This window comes from Pleurodeles waltl, chromosome 8 (assembly GCF_031143425.1).
Source record: "Pleurodeles waltl isolate 20211129_DDA chromosome 8, aPleWal1.hap1.20221129, whole genome shotgun sequence".
NCBI classification, from domain to species: Eukaryota; Metazoa; Chordata; class Amphibia; order Caudata; family Salamandridae; genus Pleurodeles; species Pleurodeles waltl.
In genome coordinates, this window is record NC_090447.1 from 180,452,442 (window position 1) to 180,478,953 (window position 26,512).

At 42.0% G+C, this 26,512-nt stretch overlaps 1 protein-coding gene and 1 pseudogene across 1 annotated transcript in view; one reads left to right on the forward strand and one right to left on the reverse strand.

Moving 5' to 3' along the window:
- MIS18A (MIS18 kinetochore protein A) overlaps positions 1 to 25,281 on the reverse strand; it is a 63,916-nt gene extending 38,635 nt beyond the window's left edge. Inside the window, exons 1-3 of the mRNA XM_069204025.1 lie at positions 25,002 to 25,281; positions 18,952 to 19,018; positions 12,371 to 12,493 (exon numbers count right to left, since the gene is read on the reverse strand). Of these exons, the coding sequence (XP_069060126.1) occupies positions 12,371 to 12,493; positions 18,952 to 19,018; positions 25,002 to 25,239 (428 nt within the window). The 5' untranslated portion in view covers positions 25,240 to 25,281. The remainder of the gene's footprint in view (positions 1 to 12,370; positions 12,494 to 18,951; positions 19,019 to 25,001) is intronic.
- LOC138248984 (14-3-3 protein gamma-B-like) lies at positions 12,841 to 15,749 on the forward strand (annotated as a pseudogene).
- Positions 25,282 to 26,512: the final 1,231 nt, after the last annotated feature.

Sequence of the window (26,512 nt, forward strand, 5' to 3'; positions counted from 1 at the left end):
GAGCAACGTGTAGCTGGCGGGGTTGCTTGAAATGCCGCCTTGAAAGTATTCACAGGTTTAAGTACCACTCAAGAAGGCGCACAGGTGCTTCACCCGAGCTCGTCAGCTCAGAGGCTCACGGGAGCCTTAATTACAACAGTCAAAATGGGGAGCACCCTGTCTTCCATTCCAGCATTTGTGACCCCAAGGCATCATGGTAAATGCAGTCATTAGCACGAATTTGAATAGAGTTTTGAATGTTTTTCACCATAAGTTGGTGCGGCGAGTGCCGTATCTTCGGACACGTGTTTCTGGCTATTTGGCCGTCATCAGCGAAGAGCAACGTGTAGCTGGCGGGGTTGCTTGAAATGCCGCCTTGAAAGTATTCACAGGTTTAAGTACCACTCAAGAAGGCGCACAGGTGCTTCACCCGAGCTCGTCAGCTCAGAGGCTCACGGGAGCCTTAATTACAACAGTCAAAATGGGGAGCACCCTGTCTTCCATTCCAGCATTTGTGACCCCAAGGCATCATGGTAAATGCAGTCATTAGCACGAATTTGAATAGAGTTTTGAATGTTTTTCACCATAAGTTGGTGCGGCGAGTGCCGTATCTTCGGACACGTGTTTCTGGCTATTTGGCCGTCATCAGCGAAGAGCAACGTGTAGCTGGCGGGGTTGCTTGAAATGCCGCCTTGAAAGTATTCACAGGTTTAAGTACCACTCAAGAAGGCGCACAGGTGCTTCACCCGAGCTCGTCAGCTCAGAGGCTCACGGGAGCCTTAATTACAACAGTCAAAATGGGGAGCACCCTGTCTTCCATTCCAGCATTTGTGACCCCAAGGCATCATGGTAAATGCAGTCATTAGCACGAATTTGAATAGAGTTTTGAATGTTTTTCACCATAAGTTGGTGCGGCGAGTGCCGTATCTTCGGACACGTGTTTCTGGCTATTTGGCCGTCATCAGCGAAGAGCAACGTGTAGCTGGCGGGGTTGCTTGAAATGCCGCCTTGAAAGTATTCACAGGTTTAAGTACCACTCAAGAAGGCGCACAGGTGCTTCACCCGAGCTCGTCAGCTCAGAGGCTCACGGGAGCCTTAATTACAACAGTCAAAATGGGGAGCACCCTGTCTTCCATTCCAGCATTTGTGACCCCAAGGCATCATGGTAAATGCAGTCATTAGCACGAATTTGAATAGAGTTTTGAATGTTTTTCACCATAAGTTGGTGCGGCGAGTGCCGTATCTTCGGACACGTGTTTCTGGCTATTTGGCCGTCATCAGCGAAGAGCAACGTGTAGCTGGCGGGGTTGCTTGAAATGCCGCCTTGAAAGTATTCACAGGTTTAAGTACCACTCAAGAAGGCGCACAGGTGCTTCACCCGAGCTCGTCAGCTCAGAGGCTCACGGGAGCCTTAATTACAACAGTCAAAATGGGGAGCACCCTGTCTTCCATTCCAGCATTTGTGACCCCAAGGCATCATGGTAAATGCAGTCATTAGCACGAATTTGAATAGAGTTTTGAATGTTTTTCACCATAAGTTGGTGCGGCGAGTGCCGTATCTTCGGACACGTGTTTCTGGCTATTTGGCCGTCATCAGCGAAGAGCAACGTGTAGCTGGCGGGGTTGCTTGAAATGCCGCCTTGAAAGTATTCACAGGTTTAAGTACCACTCAAGAAGGCGCACAGGTGCTTCACCCGAGCTCGTCAGCTCAGAGGCTCACGGGAGCCTTAATTACAACAGTCAAAATGGGGTTGGTCCCAGCACAACAGACATTTCTGGGGTTTGTCATGGATTCCAAGGAGTCTACCCAAAGTCTGCCATCCAAAAGCTGGCAAAGATCCCACATGAACTCAGGAAAACTCTCATATCAATCCACGTCCCTTCTGCAGTTGGCCAGCCTAGTGGGCCTACTGGCCTGGTCCACCCAGGCAATCCCACCAGCCCCCCCCCCCTTCATTACAGGGCCCTTCAACAGCTGGAAGCATTCCACTTGCACCGAGGACTGAAGTACTCTGAGATTGTACCATTGTCGCAGGATGCGCAAGGGGAGATGAGATGCTGTCTTTCCCATACGGAAGCGCGGAACAGAAGACTGATCTTCGATTCCAGTCCAGACATCGTAATAGAGTCTGATGCCAGCAAAACAGGCAGGGGCCCAATGTGGAGATGTTTCCACAGGCAGAAAGTGGTCTTCCGAAGAACGGACTATGCACATCAACTGCCTGGAGTTACTAGCAGTGTTGTTTGCAGTCGCTGTTGGACAAAGAAGAAGGTAAGTTGTTGTGTGGTGCTGAAGATGGACAATATTTTGGCAGTCTGCTACATCACCCGCCTCTGGCGAAGCTGGCAAAGGACTTCTGGATCACCAGATTTCAGTGACCGTGGATATCTGCCAAGGACCTCCAACGAGGTGGTCGACTGGCATTCCAGGCAGCCCTGAGATATCAGTGCATGGAAGTTGCATCTGGAGGTGTTTCGGGTGGTGACAAAACTTTGGGGACCTTTCTCGGTGGAGTTGTTCACCTTCTGGCTGCATCATCAGGTGGACAAGTTCTTCAGTTGGAGGCTGGACCCGCAGGCCGCAGACACAGATGTCTTCCTCCAGGACTGGAGTCTGGAGAAGGGGTATGCCTTCCCTTCAGTTCATAACGCTCATCAGCCTGCAAACACAGGTCCGGAGGCAGAATGCGGCTTTTGTGTTGCTCACGTCCTTTTGGAGGTCTCAAGTATGGTTTCCAGAGATGATGAAACTTTCTTGGGATTCTTCAATCAATCTACCCCCACAGAAAGGATCTTCAGGCAAATCTGGGGAATCCCCACCATATGATCCTGGAAGGATTGCTCAGCCTTATGGCATGGTAATTACAGGAGTAGATGGGTGGTCTGAGGCCTTTCAGAAGAAGCTGAATGCCTCCTCTCCAGGGCGTGGACAGGTGGAACTACCAAGAGGTATTGCTCCGCTTGGGGGTGATGGCTTCGTTGGTGTTTACAGAGGAATCAGGATCACATGGAATATGAGGTCATCCATATTCTGAACTTCTTATTGACATTGGTCTCAGAGGGGCTGGCCTATCGGTTGCTGAACATCTTTTGCTCTGCCATCTCGGCGGCACATCGTCCGGTGGACGGTTTGCAGTGGGGAACCATCCTCTAGTCAGGAAGTTGATGAGTGGTATCAGATTGTCAGTCCATCCGGAACCCAGGTATTGCAAGTTATTGGATGAATATGGTTCTTACTCTTTTTCTATCATAGCAAAGAAATAAATATTTTTCGAGGAAATAGCTACTGGGTAAGTTGGCCATTTACTATGTTTGATCTCCTGTAAGCGAATATCGGATGTGAGAGCCCTGGATGTTGCAGGTAGAGTATTTACCACAGAAGGGGTTACTTTTCACATTTTGAGATGACCTAACTGTAATGCCAACATTGTGTCTTATCCTGCATTTCATGAAAAACTGAAATTGTGTGTGGTTATGTCTTAACACTTATGAAGCCATACAGAGAAGATTAGTTTGGGAGGAGGAACGCCAACTCCTCATTTCTCTATGTAAACTATATATGGCAGTGTCCTTCCCTACCACTGCCAGATTGGTATGGTATGCCAAGCAAGAAACTGGTATTGGTATGTCAGTCTTTGGTGCAAACTCTGCAAGAGGTTCCATGACTTACAAGGCCTTGTCTTTGGGTGCTTAGTTGGAGGATATCTTGCATTCAGCTGACTGATAATCTGAATCCCAGTTCAAGACGTTCTACTTCAAACCCATACATAACATGGCCACTATAGTCATCAGAAAGCTTTAACATAGCATAATCCTCGCCTCTGGTCCGGACATAGAATAAAAGAATTCCTAGCTTCATTAACAGAAAGTTTCAACTCTGTGAAGGACACGGAGAAGAGGATTATTGCCGTCATAATCAGCATACTTCTGCCCATCCTACGATGGGGATAAAAAAAATATGATCAAGAGATGCATAAGGTATAAGTATATGTTTTACTGAGTCTCATTTGTTTTACGGTACTGTGCTGTTGATATTTCTTTGTTTCCACTTGCTTTGAGACTTCTTGTCTTCGTATGGAAAAGGTACAGAGGAAATGACAAATCCAAGCAGGATTGAACCCAGTCATGATTGCACAATGAAAGAGGGGGCATAAATATTGAGGATGGAGTTTGTTATTGACTCCGACTGCGGATTGGTTGTACTCTACTATTTCTTCCCTAAGGTTTCTGGGAAAGGAAGTTTTTTTCTGTTATTGTGAAGGCTGCTGCATAATAAAGTGGAGAAAGGATAATGCATAATCCTCTTCTCTGTGTCCTTAATAGAATTGAAACTTTCCGTTACTAAAGGTAGGAAATTTTATATTTGAAGATGCCCCCAACAACAAGTCAAAAACCAGGAGGCGCAGTGAAGCTATTGGAATAGGATCACACAATTTGGTCAAGTGGGGAAGCCTACGCTACAGTCTAAGGTTCCCCCTCACAAATCAGTCAAAGGATTATATCCCCTTCTTTTTCCAGGTCAACACCAAAATTACAATGGACCAATAAAAAAATAAAAAAAAGGGTTGGTTGCAAAGCAGTCACTCTTTTGCAAACCAATGCTTGCGGCCCAGCCCAATTTTTTTTTTTTAAATAAACACTGACATATACTAACCGCTCATAACTCAAAATAACCATTTTCAGGAAGTCGTAAAAGTTGTGCTTCATTAATACGTATGAGGTAAGAGCCTTTTTGTTTCTCCATTCAAAAGACTGAGAATTCAGGTATGGAGACCTGCGAGAGACAGCAGACCTCCACCCCTGCATTCGTTAAGTACAGACATTTTTTTAAAGCTACTTCTGTCCTCTACATGGAACAGGCTAGCTTAAAACAAAAAAAGATTATTAGCGGTATAGTCATACTGTACATTAAAGAGAAATCCTTTCCATCAGCTTCCCCAGATTAAGAATCCTTTTGTTCCTCCTTTTATTTTTCCCATCGATATTATTTCCGGTTTATCTCTCTAGTTTCCCTGCAACACTCAACTGTCACACGCACCTCTTATTTCCACCTTTTTTGCAGCTTTACTGTTGCCTCAATCTCTATCTAATTTTCGCTTATTTCCCTCTTACTTCTGTCGCTTCTAGGCTCCTTTTCAAAACCAAAGGTTCTTGCTTGAAACACTACTAATGTACCTTTATCAAGCTGTTTACTTTACAACAGTGGTTATTAACATTTTGACTTCAGAAGGCCCCAATAAATGACCTCTGGACACAAGGAAACATCTAAGCAAATTTTACTATTTGAACCTCAACACAATACAAAAAACTACATTTAACACCTACATCAATTATGAAATATTTTGTTTAATACACAGACAAGACATACAAAACAAAAATACAATATTAAATTTAATGGGAAGGTTGGACTGTTTCAAAATTTAGACATATCTAAAAGACAAACGGATTTTTTTTCTCCTTTTGTATGCTCTCTTTGTCAGTGCCTACTAGTGCTTTAATTGAGGTCACAAGTGATTAATTTGCCCTGGTGGTTGCAGGTGGGGCCCACTGGCGCTCATTTTTTAGGCCCAGCCTTTATTTTCTTCTAAGCATGAGAGAGAAAAAGAGGGAAGAAAAAGATAGAAAAACAGTGACAATGGTAGAAAGCAGAGTTGAAAAAAGATGACATGCATGAGTGAGATAAAAGGGTAGTGGATGGATTAAAGAGGCATGAGGTGGAATCAAGTCTATACAGCATTAGTATTTGACATTCCTGACCATAGGCTTCTAAGCAAAACTTTGGGTCCCAGCACTTGTTGCTTCACAGATTTGACACTAGAGGTCACCAACCACCTATAGTATTGCTGCTGTACTTTAGCTGCTCTCACAAATCAAGCTAAGGATGCTTACTTAATTTTTAGCTTCCAATTCTAACTTTCTTCATATTTATAGAACATGTAAAAATGTTCAACTTTATATTAATCATATATATATATACACATACACACACACACATACAAAAAATATTAATTTGCTAACGTTAATTTTTTTACGAAAAAGCTGCTTAACCACTCTTATCTAAGGAAGGTGGCATTCAACAGCTGTATTTGACTGGACTACATGCCAAATACCTATCACATTAAGGTGCCACACTGGCTTGAAAGTGTCAAGTTGACTAGAAGTCCCACTGGGGCCACTCAAGCTCTTTCTTCTTATCGTGCTCAACCCCCAATACATATGCATAGGTGACACGTTTTCAGACCCCTTATGTGTGACATTTCTGTGTTTACAGTGTGCTTATGTGTGACATTTCATTGCCTAACGTGTGACACCGTTCAAGTAGAACCGAGCAGCTGCAGTTTGCGACACTATGCAAGCACACTGAAACAAAGCCTTGTAGAAGTAGCTAGGAGAGTTTGTATTTGTTTAATTGGGAGTTTGGAGCTGCAGCACAAAAACATTTGTAGACCGATTTAATTATTTTTTTCCCCTAAACATTTGCATGCATGCATTCACGTTTGCTAGTTTGAATAGAGAAAAGTGAACACGCAGATTTTCGTTATTTCTGTTAGGTGGGTGTTAGTTATTTCAGCAGTTGTATCCTCACACTCGAGGCTTGCTTCCTGGTCAGCTTGCTCGACAGCAGGGGTGACTGTCAGGTCAATCAGGCGCTGGCAGCACTAAGGTCAGCCCTGGTCACCATGCTGCCGGCCCAGAACATCTCATAGAGGACTGTCTTCCCGGACGGGCCTCACACTGCTTTGCATCACAAGTGGCCCTTGTTGACTGGCAGCACGGATTCTGACAGGTGGCGATCTGCACCTGCCCAAATATCAATAATGCACTAGTGCACGGGCCTGATCGCCCCAATGTAAAGAATGCACTAGTGCACGGGCCTGATCGCCAGAGCGTGCATGCATACCTGACGCGGACACAGCTCCAGCTGAGTTGAGCAGCATACCAGACACTTGTTTGACTGTATCAATGTTGCGAGAAGGAAACCAGCAGAACGTGCCTTTGCAGGACATGTAGAGACCATGCTCACTATTTCTGATCAGCTGATTTGCGTGACAATTTCCCCACTTCGGGGTAATGCAGGCGTTTGTCCTAAAAATCGTTACTCCAATATGCGCTGTATGGTACTTGACAGAACTACCTATGCCACCTCCCAAACCTCCGCTCCTCCAAGTGTGTTTAAATCCATTCTCATTTTCTGGTTTCTTTTTGAAAGAATAATTTGACCCAATGTGTCTCTCTCTGTTTTCACCACTGTTTTTGTTAACTTTTCTCTTTTCTTGCTCCTCTTTCTTTCACTCTGTCAGGTTCTTCCCTTCTACTTCCGATCTTATTTTTCTTTTGTCTTTTTTCCTCAGCTCCTTTAAGCAGGTCCATATCTTTTCCCTGGTCTTGTCTTTCACTCCATCTCATGTGCACTTCTATTTTTCTTCGTTCTTCCCATCCTTTTCCTTTCCTTGTCTTCTTTCCCTTTCAATCTCTTAATTCCCTAATCTTTCTTTCTCACCGTTGCTTTGTTTTTCCTTCCTTATTCACCTCACCATGCAAGACACATGATCATCATGATGTTTATGAGAGGAGGACCAGTCGCAGAGAGAGGCAAAGCGCTGTGCCCTCACCTCACTAAGCCTTGCCACTGTTGAACTTCACTACTGACTGAGGACTGCCTCGGAAGTTCAAACTCCAGCAGAGAGACAGGTCATAGTAGTCATGTAGCATATCACGAGCTAGTTGGAATGAAAATATGGCCAACACAGCCCATGGCAAAATCGCCAGACAGGAGACTGAGCAAGTACTGCACTCCAGACTATTCTTAGAGACACGAGTGAGAGGCGTGATAAAACATGAGAGGTATGATTGCCTTACATTAAACACGTAACATGATTTTGAGAAATACAGAAGAGGCGTCCACAGTGCACTAGGATCCCTATGGAAAATGTTAGGAGGAAGGAAGTTTAAACTGTGAGAATCAAGGCATATTACGAAATGGAAAGTTTAACAGAAGCCGAAGTAGCACTGGAGTGAACAGTGCAGTTGGCCCATTTCACTTCTGGGCCTCAGTGTCAGTGTATCAGTAGTACCCCCAACAGTTATGCTCCTGAAACTACGGATAATCAGTTATGTGTATAAAATGGATGACATGACTGTTTAAGGACCAGTAATAAACTCCAAGACACTGTGGATGAAGATGATGCTATGATCAAGCATTCAGCGACAAAAACGCCAGCCCCATACTATGTCCCATGTCATGTTTGTGAACTTTACAGCAGAATACCAAAAATAAATGCAGCATCTAAAATCCCACTGCCTGAAAATAAACGACATTTTAGAATTAATTTTAAATGAAAATTTGAGATTGGATGAAAGATTACGAAAGGTGGAAAATGGTTAAAAAATGTTTCAGGAGTCTTTGACAAGTCTTTATCAATGTAAAGGCTGATAGAATTAGAGAACGGTAGAACACATCACATTTCCCATGGTCCACAAGGTCCAACAAACCGACATGCGTGAGTCTGTGAGTTGGCATGAACTAATAGCTAATTCAATAAAGTGCCATGTGAACTACTGATTTATACCCGTTCTTTATTAGATCTGATCTCAAGACTCACCATTTATACTAGGCCTAAATTACAGAAGTGCTTTTTTTCATAAAACAGCTGCCAGAAACAGTTTGCTTACATTCACTCACAGAAAGCATAGAGGGATTTGTAACCCCTTTGGCACTGCGAACCAACCAATATGACAAAATGCTGGATTTTTCATGAATTTGCATAGTGGTAAAAAACTACTGGAGTGGTGTGTTTAAAGAAATGGACTTAACGGAAGGAAGTAGCTGCATCCATCACATATCCGTGCATTATCACTGAACTGCTCAATGTAGCCATATGCTGCAAGCACTGCTGGATTTGGAAATATCAGCTATCACTGGAAGCAGGTTGTTGGTCACTAGTGAAGAAGTTGAAGCCACACGAGTTCCACGTCTGTTTAAACAAACCTAATAAAAACTTTCTGACATTTGAATAGAATGTCATAGGGCAGTCCCTTATTGCACTTTAACAAACAACTTGCGTGAACTTTGATTGGGCAGGGGGACTATCTGCATAGCATTGGCTTGGAGATTTCTTCTCAGTGAGTTTTGGTAGTAAGCTCAACGGCAGTGCATGAACTAATAGATCAGTTTTTAGTACTGCACATAGCTAGCTGCCTCTGATCAGAGGGCAGGTTGAAGTGATATGAGAACAGAAATGAGAACACAACGCTGGGGCGACTGCCTGAACATTTGGGAAAGCCAACACCAAGGCCTACGGTAAAAGAAAGTGTCTAGTGACCCTCATGAACTTGGCTGTTGATTGGGACTTAAAACTGTTGCCCAATTTGGGCTCCATCTGACTGGTTCTGACCCACATGGACTTCCACCTCCAAGAGCCATCCGACTTGCACCCATCTCACATGCACCCATCTCACATGCACCCATCTCACAAGCATACCAGCTTCAGTGGCCCTTCCCAGTCCTTTACTCTCTTGCTGAAGAGTACACCAGTTGTGTCTTTAACTTAGGCCCCATCACATTCTGCCCTAAGGGTTGTATATGTCAAGCTCCCTCATACCCCAGATGAGACCAACAGAACTAGCCTTATCAGTAACATGTGTACATGTGATTGGTGGTGTGGGTGTCTTGTGCTGCTTCTGGCTTTGTTGTACGTGTTTTGTATACGTACAGGAGGCTTGCACTTACACAGTTTGAATTTGGTTTTATTTGTAAAGTGCAAGGCAATTGCCCAATTCAAGAGCCTAAACTCAAGAAACGCAGGGAAATAACACAAACAATCCAATCACAATATGAAGGACAAAAAATACATGTCCAAAATAATAGTTCAGACCCATCCCAGGCAAGGTTACCCACAATCACAATGGCAACACAAAATGTTTATAGATAAACAACTAGCAGACAACTCTCTGGAAGGAGCACTGAAAAGGAGAATCAACAGGCCCCTACAATCCTCTGAGATAATAAAAGCAGGACTCCTAGAGTGCATGTAGCAAGACAAAAAGGTTGAGTTTGCATTTCAAGAAACACAGGTTGGTGGCTAATTGGAGTCCACATGTTAACTCCCACTATTATCATTACCTTACTTTCTTTCGAGGTGGTTATTTTAGGGTCATGACTAGAACACCTGATCAATGAGAAATTAGCAAATTTGATTGCAAAAATAAGCGGACTGGGGCTAAATCCTAAAAGTGATCTAGAACATTAATTTTTACTTGCCAGCCTAGTCATAGCAAGCCAATTTGGGAGAGCTGATGTAAGACAAGGACATATTTTCTTAAGCCAAATATAGGCAGATGGGATGACTTTGGACAACTCTGAAGGACATCAAGATACTGCAGTGCTGAATTCTAATCTGGATTGCAGTTCTAAGCTACACCAAGGGAGAATTTAACTCAAAGTAAGAGTAATTCACAATTCTGGAACCACTGGAAATGCCTACTCTAAAGTCTCTGCTGCAGACCAGTACTCCCCTTCACTTGGCATCTCAACTTTATGCGTACGCACGTCGACCGGGTATGCAATAGGCTAGACTGGAGTGGCAGAGAGACTTTGGACACTCCATAAACGATCAGCAATGGAAATATTGCTGCAAAATGACAAAAAAGATCTAACTGAACAGGAGATACAGATTATTACATTTTAAATATTTAAACAGGGTGTACTATACACTGGAACGACTCTTCCGCTATGGTCTTCGGGACAGTGCACAGTGTCAGCATTGTGGTGCGGATGATCAAGGTGTGCGCAGCTGGCCTGGTACTGTTCCAGAATGTAGACTTTTGATGCAATGTGTTCACTAAGCTTAGGGCTATTACTTTGGAAGAATCGACAACTGATCCACTGTTAGCCCTTTTAGGTTACGATAAGGGGGTACCGCTAGCAGTGAGAGGTCCAGTGGCGCTGGATTGGTTAGCCATGCACCGGATAGCCATAAGATGGGCTTGTGGTCCCCGTCTTACGCTTGATGAATGGCACAGAGATATGACATATTGTAACTCATTGTCAGACATATACCGCGAGTTAGTGCCGCAATGCAGACTAAAGATATTTGGGGACCATATCAGGGGTATTTGACAACTGCTAATCTGGCCAATTATGAAAATGTCCCTGATGAGTAGCTGTCTATAGCGAAGTTATGGCACACTAGGACAGTTTGCTTATGGGAGTGCTCAGATATCAGGATGGCAATCCACGTGCCCATGAGAGATTAGATACATCGTTTTTGCAGTGGCAGTATTACTATGCACTGAAATTGGATTCATTTAGCAATACGTTATGTATTGTAGGTTATGCACAACAACAGGAATGTAACCTCTCTAGTAATGCAGAATGTGAATAAGAATGTTTCCGACTGCTCCAATTTATCACTGAATATCGTTTATACTGCATGCTTTGCTCATGTTTGTGCCCTGAGCCGATGACATCGATATGTGTTATGGAAAAAATGGAAATAAAGATTATAACATTTTTTTTTTTTTTTAAAGTGTCATTCATTACTGCTCTGAATTTCGACTACATATGTTAAATTCAAATAAACTGTTACCAACATATGTATAGCAATTGATACTGGATCAGGCGAAGGGCTTAGGAAACCAGGCTAAGCAAACAAACAAAAAATAAAACAGTATCTTCACAGCCCAGCAGCAGGACCTCCACATTACACTGTTGAGGCAAAGAATTTCCTTTCATAACTTGTCCACTCTTCTGTGATAGATTTCTCCTCCAGCTACCACTCCTGACACCCTTTTTAGCCTTCCTCATTAAGCTCGACAGGATTTTCCTTCCTCACCACTTCTTCCTCTAGCCTTAGAACTAGACTTTGGAATGTGGGGGCTCACTCTCTGATAGTTGGAGGGAGAGCGGACAGGACAGATGTTTATTTTCAACTAATAAACCTTGTACAGTTTATCAAAAGCGTTCTCTTTTATCATTCTATGGACTTAACACCACCCTTCCTGGCCCAAAGCCCTGCCTTAACTTAATGCTCTTGGCCACAACAGTACAAAACCTTCAGGCCCTTATTCTACTTTAGGTGTTAATGTTGTATTCTTTGTAAGTGTGGCATTAATTTAGATTTTTATGTTGTAGTAAGTTTGAAAAATATCCTTTAAAACTGCGCAACATACACAATAACAATGCACAGATATAGTAAAATAATTATTTAACTATTGGGCCAAAAAAAAGGCACGGGAGGTGGAAGAAACTTCTTTATAATTATTTATTTCCTTTTTGTTGTGGTAGGCTTTCACTTACAGGCGGATGAAACGCATCTTTCAAACAATCATCGGATAATAAAACCATAATTACGGTGTCTTTCAGGTACCAATAAACCCACCAACTCCTTACCTGTCAATTGCATCAACATCAAGGCAGTAGAGGTCTCGTTTGAAATCAAGGTGCTTTGGTGTGGACTTGTACACTTTCCCAATGCACGTGGAACACCCGGAACAAAACAAGCTTTCAATCATGCTACAATAAAATGTACACAACTGCAATGTTAGAAAACAGATGTATTGCAAGTTTATGACATACAGTGTATCCTTAGCTATCACCTGCCGATTCAAAATTATCCGACACTGAAAATCACTTTCTTTAAAAAATATAAAAGTCACATTAAGACAGGCAGCCAAATCCAACTGTTGCATAAAACTCATTAAATCTAAACATAGCTTACGTAACATATTTCAGTTTGGTTCAAAGCTCATGAGGGTGTTAAACATTAGTTAGAGGTACGAGGTCAAGCAGTGTGGGGCAGTATGTAGACAAGCCTTGACAATGTCTGGATTGAATGTGCTCCACCCAGAACTCACAAAAGCATGATACTCACTCTGAATACACACGGGCACACCCCTCACCTTGCACTTAATGCTGAAGATCAAGCCAGCTGTCTGCTGGGGACTGGGACTCGAGCAGATGAAACCCATCCCCACAAAGAAGGAAACCGGACTGAAAGTGCTGCTTACACTGTACTGTGTACGCCTGAAAAATTTTGCAATTACGCGGTCATCAATTGGCCACAAGCATTTTAAATACATCTAAGTAGAAGTTAATAGAAAAGCGAGGGAACAGCCCTTTAAGTAGCGTTTGCTATTTTTTCCTGTACCTAGAACCACCCTTTACAATAAAAGTTATCACTATGCAGCAACCCTGTTCTCAATCGTTTATGCATTTTACAGCATTGGTACCTGTACCGGACGCTGGTCTCTTCTCCATCGAGCAACAGGCCTTCGGGACCAATTCTATCCACTGCAAAAGTTATTTAATTGGGTATCTCTGCACAGGCCATTCTGACTTGTCGGTCTGGTTCACCTGTAGATCCATGCCTTCCTGAGATCCATTCTAATGCCATACTTATTCTGAATCCGGGCATCGATGACCTCTTTGCTCATTGTAACAGGTAGTAGTCCCCCAACATGGAAACATGCAGAGGTCCTTCCATCAATAAAATAGCCTTCCACAGATCCGAAGGTTCTAGCAAATTCTATACCAATCGCAGTACTACCGGCATTATCAAAGTATCAGAGAAAATAGTGAATGCTCAGATCAACCAACATCTTGAGGCCAATCATTTTTACACAGTACTCCGTCCTGTTTCCGGCCATGTCACAACATTTGCTAGATGTATCCAAATTCAAACTGAGCCTAGACTAGGGTCAAATAGTGGCTGTGGTACTATTGGGTGTGTCTCTGCTTCTTTAGACACTGTGTATCATTCCATACTGTTAGAGAGGCCGGGAAGGAATGGCATTTGTGGTTCTGCCCCGCTTTGGCTTAAGTCCTCCTTATCTGACTGCTATTAATCCATCCACCTTCCGTCTTTTGCATCTACAGGCAAGTTCTGAGTCATGGTATCCCACAAGGATCTGCCTTGAGCACAACTTTGTTTAATGTCCATATTGCCCCTTTGGCACGCATTATCAAGCCTTTTGGTCTAAAGACAGCGTCCTATGCAGATGACACCCAATTTTCCTTTATCGAGACAAAATGTGAGCTACAGGACTCCTATAAACCGGTCAGGTGAAAGTTGCAGAGAAGTTGTCTAAAACTTAATTCGGACAAAACCGAAATACTTCTCTTCAAGTGTACACCTTCCATTTGGTCAAGTGCCTGGTGGACCGCCAGATTCAGCAAACCAACACTCTTCCACCACCCCCCCCGCAAACAATCTTGGTGTTCACTTCAATAAAGATCTTTCTTTGTTGTCATACACTTTAATCACTTCTTGACTGGATTATGCAAAGTTTTGTACCTGGATCTTCCGAACTATCTACTTCATCACCTTAAATCTGTACAAAATGCAGCCGCTGGGCTCGTACACAATCTTCCCAGACAAGAATCAATCTCTCCACATCTGAGGAATCTTCACTGGCTACTGGTGCATCAGCGCATTCAGTTTACATGCTTTCTGTTAGCCTACAGGGCATTTCATAACAGTGACCTAACTAGCTGAGAGAAAGTCTCTGCATCCTGCCCCTCCAGATTCCTGAAATCTTCAAATCAATTATTGCTGCAAGTACCAAGGGTGTGACGTGCACTTTTAGGTGGACGCTCTTATCTTTCTGGCCTCTATACTGTGGAATTCCATCCTATTTGAAGTTTGCAACTCAGCCAATAAAACATATTAAAAAAAAAAAAAACTTTTAAAGACTTGGATATAGCACAATATTCTGCAGTTCTAAATCATCCCCACACCCTAGTTTGAGCTCTTGCAGCCCCAGGATGTCTTGTGACAGCTCGATGTACATAAATTATTAATTCAAGTCTAAAGTTAATGATGAAAGGAAGTAGAGGATGCTGGAACTGGAAAACAGCAATACTTCCCTCATGACTGCCCTCCTCCCATCTGTGCTGCAGCCAAAGAACAAACAATCACATAAATGATGTCCTTATCTACAACACTTTAACAGCATTACAGTAGCATGCATTTGCCATCTTAAAGATCATGCTCCATTCCATTGTAAGCTTGATAATTAATACCGGTTAGTGAGCCTTCTCTAGGCAGCCTTTCTGCTGCTGGCTCAGGCAGATGGGTAAACAAAACATGAAAAGCACACCTACGCAGAGGGCGAGCAATCTTTTGTTGAAGTACAAAACTCCTTCCCTCTAAAAAAAAAAAATGTATTTCTGGCTCCCAACATGTGGACATAGCCAAAGACCCTCTCAGTAGGTTAGTAGCATAGAACAGAAGACCTCTGCTGATGGAAATGAAAAGAAGACCGAAATGGTGCGAACTTACTGTGAGAAAATTGAGAAGGAGCTAGAAGCAGTGTGCCAAGATGTTTAGAATTTGCTAGACAACTTTCTGATAAAGAACTGCAGTGAGACACAGTACAAAAGTAAGGTGTTCTACCTGAAGATGAAAGGAGACTACTACTTTTATCTAGCTGGAGTCACAACTGGGGAAAAGAGAGCCACAGTGGTGGAATCACCGGGGAAGGCTTTTAGTAAAGCCCATGATATCAGCAAAGAACACATGAAACCAATCCATCCTATTAGATTATGCTTGGCCCTTAAATACTCAGTGTTCTACTATGGGATGCAGAATGCTCCTGAGCTGGCATGTCACCTGGCTAAGACTACATTTGATGATGCCATTGCTGAGGTGGACACCCTCAATGAGGACTCATACTAGGACTCAACACTTATCATGCAACTACTTTGTGACAACCTTACACTCTGGACAAGAGATCAGCAGGTCAACGATGGTGGAGAAGGCAACAATTAAACCTTTGAGGACTAATAGCCACACACTGATGCTACTACTGCAGCCTTTATTTTTTTCCCCACAAGTGGGGTTTCGGGGTGGGGGAGGGGAGAGAAAGGGTAACCTTTCCAGGGTGAACCCCGCCTCCTGTCTTGATTGCCTCCTCAACATTTTGCCAAAATACCACTAGTGGAAGTCAGACTGGCTGTGCTGGTATAGAAGGGCAGCCTCACACTGGAATAAGGACTGCAGTTTATAAATACAGGTTGAGCTGTTTTTTTGTTTATTGCTAGATAAAAGATTTGCAAGATGAATAATATCAAATGGAGGTGGCCCTTATTTATAAATAGTTTTGTGGTTCCAGTAAGTTTATGCTTGTGCATTTCGCTTATGCTTTTGTTTCATTCATTAAGTGCCATACTGTATGTGTTTTTTTTTTCTCGATTTACTTAATGCCTCCTACCTGACACTAGTAACTTTTTGTTTGCAGCCGTGTTACATCAACACTGAGGGAATATTTGTCTTGGTGGTAATCGTGATGCCTGGTTGCATAACACAATCTGACATAGTTAACGACCGCCACCCTCCCCCAAAAAAATCCATTCAATTTTCCTTTACAGAAATTCGGGGCGGTTTAATTAGCATAATTGAGGCCTACTTTGCAGTTTGTTTTCCTTTTATGTAGCTCTATTAAATTTACATTACACTTCACCTCAGATAATGTAGACCACTGGAAAGGGTCATGAAGGTTAGGTGTGTTAAAGGGTAAGGAACCTTCAGATCTGTATGTTCTGTTAAGTAATTAAGCTCTTGCATTAAAGGCAGTTTCATCGACTGTCTTGGGGCTCTGACATTCTACTTTCACATTTTTCACTTCAATGGTCACCAAAGTTTTCTAGTGAATCCTAATAGTGTATAGTTCCTTCATAACTGAAAACCTAAGGCACTCTACTGTTATGGTGGTGTTGTAGTACGTGAAAATGCACATAAGTCAAAAGTCCAGGAAAGCAGAGTTTTGATTTTCCTGGAGTCATTTCAATACTTGATTGTTCGCAAACATTTCATAATCGGCAGATTGCCCAACTAAATTGCATTTCCTCTGCCCTTCGAATGCGGAGGAATAAGAACAAAATTATAATAGATGTTATCAGAGTTAGCCAAATGTTCTACGGCTTCCTTCTGCTGCAGAGTAATCAAAAACCAATGACGAACATGACAATTCTATCAGATATATTGCTTCAAAGAAATGTTGTTGATATACCAGAGCACTTCTTCATATACTCAAAAATGCCCTTATGAATTAGCCCCAATGTGCTTCTATTTAAGATATAAGCTACTTGACAGATTTAGGAATTTGTTATGCAGGTCTAGAGAAGATCTATCTTTCCAGAGTCCCAAACAGCTGAAGCAACACAATCTTGACAAAAATTGGTAAGTCTTGGAGAAATGTTAGACTACAGGATGATCCTTAGAAAGATCCCCATGCATTTTTTGAAAACCCACAATACCTCTGTTTAGGCAGTAAACAAAATGAATACAAGGAGTATGCAGCATGAGTTTCAGTGCACTTTATTTGGTCTGATACATTCAATCAAGTTCACTTTGCACAGCAAGCCAAGTTAGGTAGATTATTTGACATATACCCTGAAAGGCATCTCTTTCCCAATGTTCTCTTCCTTCTGGCGACCTAGGTCAATTTCCTGTGCCTCTTTCTTTTTTAGCAGATATCTGCAACAATTGTTTATTGTCTGGAAGCGTCACCTTCTCCAACTCACAAATTGTCTATTTTTTTGTCAAGAGAAGCGTCTATGCCATGATTCTTGGTTAAGAGTAATATAATAAATTGCTAACTCCAAGATTCAAGTGCTGCAATATCTGAAAATGTTAATCAGAACTGATCTTGTCATTCAGTAAAGAGCAATCCAGGGCGCAGTTTCCCAAACTGTGGGTCTCAAACCGATTTTTGGTGGGTTAAGGAAGTCAGAGCAATACATAAAGATGCCTTCAAATTCTGTCATTATCTTGCCACATTTGCCGGCACTTCAAAGACAGAGATCAAATTCTACACGTTCTGACAAATTGCTGCTCATTCTTTTAACATGGGGAATGGTGTTTACTTATCTGCCTCTGACTGAAAAGTAACGAGTTTTCAAAGTGAATTTCCAGATACTACCATGTGTGTGCTATACAATTTTATCAGTAAAACTGTATGTGTGTACAAATTGAGTGGCCGTTTCAATAGAAAAAATGCTGTCTGTAAGGACAATGCGCTACCACACAATGCTTTTGTTCCAGACAAAAATCGCCTGGCCTCATGTCCATTAAAGCCAGATAGGTTTCAAACGTTTGTTGTTCTAAAAAATGGGTTGTGGTTCTAAAAAGTTTGGGAAGCACTGATCTAAAGCAACGTAACTGAAAGTGCTTTACAGTGCCATGCTCAGAAATGCAATGATTGTCTTATGTGGCGCTGTACATAAATAAAATAAATAAAAATACAATAATTGGAAACATAATGCATACTCTTTTTGGTAACAAATTGAGAAAATGGTGAGAAAGGGAAAAGGTAGATTAGCCAGTTTGAAAAAGGTTTGAATAATACAGAAAGGATTGGAGTTTGGATAACAGAAACGACGTGGTTAAGTGCACACATAGGTCAGCAAAAAGGGAAGACTACATGCTAATTTAGGCTAAAGGACAGACTGAAGTTTGGGATTAGGAGTAGAGAGACAGAGGGTCTCAATTAGGGGTTACAATAAACAGTTATAGCAAAACAATGTGATTAGAGTTAGGTGTTTTTCCTCTTTTTGTAATTAATGCGTACTAATGGAATACTGAGAAGCACTGAACATCAGTGTTTAACAAGACTTCAACTTAATCAACTATCAGTTTAGTCATGTTTTTGTCAGTAAGAGGTATACTTATGCATCAGGGTAATGGGTTTCCACCACCACTTGAAAAGAAAATCTAACTTTTTAAGTATATGTATACATATTTATTTATAGAACATACATTGCTAGCAGAAAGCTTCCACTGAAGGAACTGCTTTTCACATGCCCATACACAAGACTACCAACATCAACTAATATGATCCATACTCAGAGGTAAACGAAAACAATGTCCATATACTAAGCAAACATATAGGCAGAAGACAAACTAAACAATGTCCCCAGCAATAGTAAAACCTGGAGAAAATTATTGAAATTTCACATTACGCTTTACTCACCAACAATTGTCTTGAGGAGCTGTAGACACTTTTGGTTCTTTATCTTTAATAACAAATGGGGAAACAACTAAAATGACAAAGAGTAGGCGTATAATTAGTATGTAATAATTCAAAAAAAGGTATTCTCCTAAAATACTTGCTAATGATGGAGACAGTTCATCCTTGTCAAGTAATACTGTTGGTGTTCTTTTTTTTTAAGGGGTTTTCCCGTTAAAGCTAACATACAAAAACACATGGATTTGTTAGGGTTGAAAACAAATGAGATTTAGATTTTTTTTTGGGTGGGGGGGGGGGGGGGGGGATGACCAGCAGACTTACAAGTTGCAATGTCCGGATATATGCAGAATGGATTGCAGTGTATGGACCATGGAAACAATGGTGTGGTAAATTTCACAGAAGGAGTTTATGTTTTTTTTGTGAGGAAAACATTCATTATGTCGTACTCACTTTTTTTTTTATGTGGATATCTGGAGTTAAACACACCTGCACACAAACTACTTCCCTTCAGAGATAGGGATTACTATGCCAATGTGTACTTTGAGACTAAAGTTTTTTTTTTTGCTTTTATCCATTTAAAAAAAAAAAAAAAAAATTGGTAAAGGCCTGAGAGTTTGTAGTAGTGGGTGAGCGTGGCATTCAATAGAATGTGGGACTGTGCGTTCCATGGAATGCCGTGGTCGCACAAGGGTTTGTTGGATTCAACTGGTTTGACAGTTGGGTCCAGTGAGATTCGTCCAGAGGTTGAATGTGTCGCAGCTCCGTTTCCAAATAAACAAGCAGAATTCAAGACTTTGCTCCAACTCCTTATTCATTTGTGGGAGTCGCTATTAGATTCTTATTGGTGACGATATAGTGGAGATGTGGAATAACCCAAAGTTTTGGCACAGACTTTGGAAGTACCAACAGACTTCAGATAAGAATCTTCATATTGTTTTTGGCGCAAGGTGGCTCGCTATATCTATATACATATACACACACACACAGACTATTAAGGACCCGGAATAAGAACTATTACAGAGGTCAAGTAAGCGCTCAGATGGCTCATTATTTTGTTTAGGACTTATGCACAACACACTGCCTTTGGTGACGTCTATGCGGCTCAGCCAGTGCGTCCCAACATGCGCTTCACGAAGCGACGCATGCCGTGCATATGATGTCTGTGGTTCAGCCTCTGCGTTCTGAGCCTTGCAAATCTTGCAGTGAAGTGTTACGATGGGATGCATTCTGTGGGTGATGTATATTCCATGTAACAGTTATCGTAAACCGGATCAGACAAAACCCTTACTATGACGCATTTAGGAACAGATTCAAAAGGATCACGCTACAACATGTTAGGCTCACATCAATATTTCACAGTGACATGCATACCTGTATATTCTTTTACAGAACGTGTCCATTAACAGGGATATGCACACTGTACATCTACATAATCAGTGTGTCAAACAACAGTGATAAGCACACTTGTCTTGTCACAGAGGGAGCGTGTCAACCAACAGTAATACGCACACTTGTATATCGTTTACAGACCATGTCCATCGACAGTGAAACACACACTTGTATATTTACACAATCAGCGTGTCAAACAACAGTGATATGCACACTTGTGTGATCACAGAGACACTGCGTCCATCATCAGTGATACGCACACTCTTACACAGAACTTAGCCAGCAACAGACATGCACACCTGTTCAGTGATATAGAGCGTACCCACAAAAACTGACATGCACACAACATCTATGGTACACTAATTGACTTACCTGCAAACGTAGATGTTGAAAAAGTGACACGCAGATTTCAAGTAAGCGCATTTGCAGGCGTGAGTCACACAAATACTCACCCTGGGAAATAAAACCAAGCAATAGAGAACGCCACACTGTGATCTTACTTCACTGAACATGCAGTCAGTGAATCCACCCCCTCCATTTTTAGAAAGCCCAGGTGAGCCACCTGTTACGTGGAGGAACTGGCTGGATGCGTTTCAAACATATTTGGGGGCTATTGGTGCATCTAGATTTTGTGCAGAATGAAAGAAATATTTGTTACTACATTCAATTGGATTTAAAGGACACTGCATAGTCAAACACTTACCTGAAATTCCAGGAGAAGAGGGTGAACCAACTGACGAGTATATAGAAGCAATAAAGAAATTGGAGGCAAGGTTTGATGTACAGCCTAGTATTGTAGTACTACAACATCAATTTTTCATGCGGAAACAATTACAGAGTGAAAACATGGTATATAGATGTGATAGTAAGAAATAAGAGTGAAATTACTGGTGGATTCGGGAGCCAGAATTATGATTACAGAGGACCTTTTCCATAAAAACTGACCAGACAGAGTTAGTCCCCCCCACCCCCTCGCCGACAGGGCTCCTGTCCCATATGAAGGTAGAAGAATAGAAGTAGCATTGTTTTTCAAAGAAACAATGGTGTTCAAAGGAAGAACCATTTTGGGAAAATGTATGTAGCTATACAAGGGCTTTCAGTTTTAGGTTGGTTCCATCAGGGACTATTCAAAATGGCTTTGAGACCAGGAACCAGGGTACAAGACTCAGTCATCGGTGAGGATCACATAGAACAATTAAAAGTGAAGTATCCATTGGTCTTCACGGAGGAGGCTGGTAACATCAAAGGGGGTTGCCATAAAATAAAAGGCAAGGAAGGGTCTATACCCATTAAACACAAATTGCGCAGTGTAAGGGATGATCTAAAAAAAGAATTAAAAGGCTTGTGTGAGAAAGGAATAATTTCCTTTGGCTTTGCTGGCTTGTGGTTGTACACAAACAGGATGGGAAGTTGAGGGTTTGTGTTGGTCTGCGTAGCCTGAACAAAGCTACTTGGACAGATTCCCATCCACTTCCCAAGATCACAAGTTTGTTAGCACTTATACATGGAGTGAAACGGTTTAGCAAATTAGACCCTGCCTCTGAATACCATAAAGTTGTCCTTGAACCTGGTTCGAGAAATTATGCTGCATTTGTTTCACCTGTGGGCTCATTCCAATACTGTTGAGTGCCATTTGGATTGGCCTCAGCTGCCGCAGTTTTCCAGAGACTAATGTGCCAACTGTTAAAAGGAGTGCAGGGTGTAGCAGCCTTGCAAGATGATGTTATGATATTTGCTAAATCTGTGGGAGAGCATAAGAGTCTTGATCAAGTATTGGCCATTTTCCACGAGAAGGGAGTAGCGGTTAAAATAGCGATGTGTGAATTTCGTAAAGACAGAGTGGAATACCTTGGCCATATTGTGTTGGGGAATAATATTGAGCCAAGGCCAGTATTGGTTGAGGTTATGTGTAATGTGGTAGCGACCACAGACAGGACAGCCATGAAGTTGTTTATGGGACTAAGTGAAATTTACTCATGACAGATTATGCTTTTCATGTTAAGGTGTTAACAGTATTGTTATTTAAAAAAAAAAAAAAGTGGTGTTTAACTGGGATGACAAGTGTCAGGAGGCATCTGATTGGATTAACTGATAGTGAGCTCCAAAGTGTTAAAACGATTTAATCCTAAATTATTTTGCTGTAGAACTGTTGATGCCAGCAATCATGTTTTGGGGCGATGCTCACGCAAAAAGAATTAGGGATAGAGCACACTATCGGGTATGCTTTTAGAACACGTAGGGATCCTGAAACACATTTCCCGACAATTGAAAAAGAATTATTGGTGTGTTGGTGGGCCATCCAAAAATTCAAACCTTACGTGTTGGGGACCAAGTTAACAGTTAAAACTGATCATATGCCATTAGTCACAATATTTTGCGGACACAGGATTAAAGATCAAACCCTTCGTATAGCCAGGATGTCTACAAAACTTTTGCAATTCAACTTTGACTCTGTACATATTCAGGAAGCAAAAAACAAGAGGGCTGATTTCTTGTTCCGGAGCTTGTCAACCAGTAAGGATGATGTGGAGGATGAAGAGGGTGAGGAAAGTTGTCCGATTGCGGCTATTGATGTACAGGATATGAGTGCTATAAATGAAGTGGAATGGAGAACTGAAATTCGAAATGATTAAGTTATCAAGTAAACTATCAATTAAGTCACCAAAGGGTGTCTAAAAGAGAAGAATGTAGAGGTAGGATGCCAGCCATTCTGGAAATTCAGCTAAAAGTTTTATAGTAAGGAAGCCACCTGTACAGCAGATTTAGTGTCCTTCATTTGCTTGGGAAAAGGTGGGAATAGATTTAGCTGGACCATATTATGCCCTCCGTACCAGTGCCGTTATGCTTTGGTGTTGGTTGACCTATATTCAAAGTGACCTGAGGTGGAATGTGTGTCTGAGCAAAATGCTAAAACTGTGGTTGAGATTTTAACAAATATATTCATGAGGGAAAGATTTCCACGGTTCCTGTTGTCGGACAATGGTATCCAGTTTATGAGTGAAGAGGTGAAATGTTTCTTGAAATCAGGAGATGTCAAATGTGAAAACATCTCTATACCATCCCCAATGCAATGGGCAGAGAGCATATGATTTGCATAGTGGTACAGTTTGTAAGGTGGGCGATTGAGAATATGTAGTTAGGAATGCAGTGAACTCTATTATTTGGTTCTATTGTACCAGTGCACAGAGTTCAACGTTGGTATCACCATGTGAAGTGCTGGGAGGAAGAAAGCCTTTCACCAAGATGTACCCAAACTGAACGGGCAAAATGGGTCACGTTTGGTGGATCAACGGAGGAGTGTGAAGCCATGGTTAAACAAAATATGACTGTGGCCAAAGCTAAACAGAAGGAGAATTATGACAGGAGACAAGAGTGAGCGAGGATAAGAAAAGGACTGGGGATGTAGTTTGCATTCAAAAAGAAACTCATTTTAAGAAAGAAGGAGAGAAGATCAGTGGTCCTGTTGTGGTTGATAAAGCTTGTGGAAACGCAATCAGAGTGAACGGTAACAGTTGGTGGAGTGTCAGAAGAGGTGTTAAGGGTAGTCGAGATCAGGAAGAAGAACATCCCCAGAGTGAAGTAATAAGAGTGGCCAAAAAATGGGTGCGTCTAGTTCTAAGGTCGATTCACGGGATGGTAAGATGGGAGTTTGCAGGAGTGAGCGGGTAAGGAGATTATCAATCAGATATATGTAAGTGGTCACTTTTCCTGCCAAGATGTTATTATCTAAGCCACTTAAGTGGAGGTTGGGCTTTATTGATATTATCTTTTGCCTTCCAACCAGGATATTATTCATCCAGGTTATATTCGGATAAATTGTGATTTGATGTCATTTTAGTTGTGGTTTTGGTTATTTGTTTTTTTTGCCTAAATGAGTTCCTTTCATGTAAGTAATAGTTAAAATGTAACCTATTACTTTGCTATGCTACTGTAGATAGGCGTATTCCACGGGTGGGCGTCTTGCTGTAACTTTTCTTCCTTGGTTGTTTTGTAAATGATAAGAGGAAAAGTAATGTAGTAATGTAATAGTGGGTGAGCGCAGCAATTGGATGGAATGTGGGACTGTACGGTCCATGGAAAGCCGTGGTTACTTGGGGGCTCGTTGGAGTTTTACAACAGCCATGACAAACCATTAGCAATGCTTGCTTGGGTCTCACATTAGTGAAACTTTTTTTATTTTACTAAAATTATTGACCTATAATTGCCTCATTCACGTTTTCTTCCACTCAATGCAGCAGACAGCATTGAGCAATAAATCAGCCCACTTTAGCTACTGGCTCACTTCACTGCTACTGATGGCAGTCTTCCATTTCATAAAGAGTGCACACACACTCACACAACGTAGTTCTCTTCAGTGCTAGGGACTACTATGGCAATTGTTGACTTTAGCCCGTTTTCTTTTCAAATCGACTAGGGGCAACGGCTTACCCGACAAAAACGCTTTGAAAACACTTAATACAAAACAAGCTCTGATAAAGTCAAAATACTGGCAACCAACGCTAGACCTGTTGGCTTTGCCAATGTTTGTTTCTGAGAAAAAAACTGCAAAGCCCACGCCAAGCTGTTGTAAAGAGCGAACGGTCCAAAGAAAGACTGATACCGACAGTAACATTCCCGCCCAACGGGTCAGGCTTCAGGTGACAGCTAGGTCATTATGGACCTACCTTTTAGCATCACGGACTGGTCCTCTACGTCACTCTCCATCCAGCCGGCTGAGTCCCCCAGGACGCGCTTGCAGACGCTGCAGAGGAAGATCAGCGGCTGCTGTTCAGGAGAGCTCCGGCCACTCTTTTCGGTCACCTTAATCGTGTCAGTGGATTCCAGAGCCAGGTTGGTGTCCTCCCCATTGCAGACAAGAACCAACCGGGTGGAGTCTCCCGCCGTCTTGTTCAAACCCGCCATAGTCTTCCGCCTCTACGGGTACGACATCCAGCCTCACGACACGAACACGCCCTGCTTGCTGGCTCGGTGAAAGTGTGGCGGCCATCTTGTAGGGGAGTACCCTTCGTTGAATACGAAGGCACGGAAAACAAAAGCTGTTTACATGAAAAAGTTCTCATGTTTATACTTTTACTTTCTGCACATCTCCTCGCTGCCTCTCTCTCTAAAAAGTGAATTGCCCCCTCCTATTGAGCATTCATTTTCACGTGTATCCCTTCACTTTTAAAGGGGCCATTCATCTCTGTTATTGGAAGACATGCGAAATACAGCATAGGTTTACAAAGGCTTCTATTGGTATCTCGGCATACTCATTTGTTCTCACTTCAATGTAACAGAAGTAGTGTTTGCTGTACATTTTGTACTGGCTACAAGTTAACCCTTTCCTTAGGTGACGACGGTGTCGCGCCGTAAAAACTATTGTTTTTATTTGGGTTTGATTTTGCACTGTGTTAAAAACACCTGATTAGCCGTTCAAAGTGTCTGTTAAACTTTCAAAAACACGTTAAAACTATACAAAGACGCCCCTTTTCAATGTTTACTATTTTCTGTGTTGTTTACCAGGAGGACTCGGGAATATTTGAACTTCCTAGGCCCTTTTAACCCCTTCGCTGCCAGGCCTTTTCCCACTCCTGTGCCGAGCCTTTTTTGGCTATTTGGGGCAGTTCGCCCTTAGGCCCTCATAACTTTTTGTCCACATAAGCTACCCACACCAAATTTGCATCCTTTTTTTCCAACATCCTAGGGATTCTAGAGGTACCCAGATTTTGTGGGTTCCCCTGAAGGAGACCAAGAAATTAGCCAAAATACAGTGAAAATGTCGTTTTTTTAAAACAAAATTGGGAAAAAGGGCTGCAGAAAGCGGCTTGTGTTTTTGCCCCTGAAATTGGCATCAACAAAGGGTTTGTGGTGCTCAAATCACCAGATTCCCAGCTTTCAGGAACAGGCAGACTTGAATCAGAAAATCCACTTTTTCAACACAATTTTGACATTTTACTGGGACATACCCCATTTTTACTATTTTTTGTGCTTTCAGCCTCCTTCCAGTTAGTGACAGGAATGGGTGAGAAACCAATGCTGGGTCCCAGAAAGCTAAACATTTCTGAAAAGTAGACAAAATTCTGAATTCAGCAAGGGGTCATTCGTGTAGATCCTACAAGTGTTTCCTACAGAAAATAACAGCTGAAATAAAAGAATATTGAAATTGAGGGGAAAAACAGCCATTTTTCTCCACGTT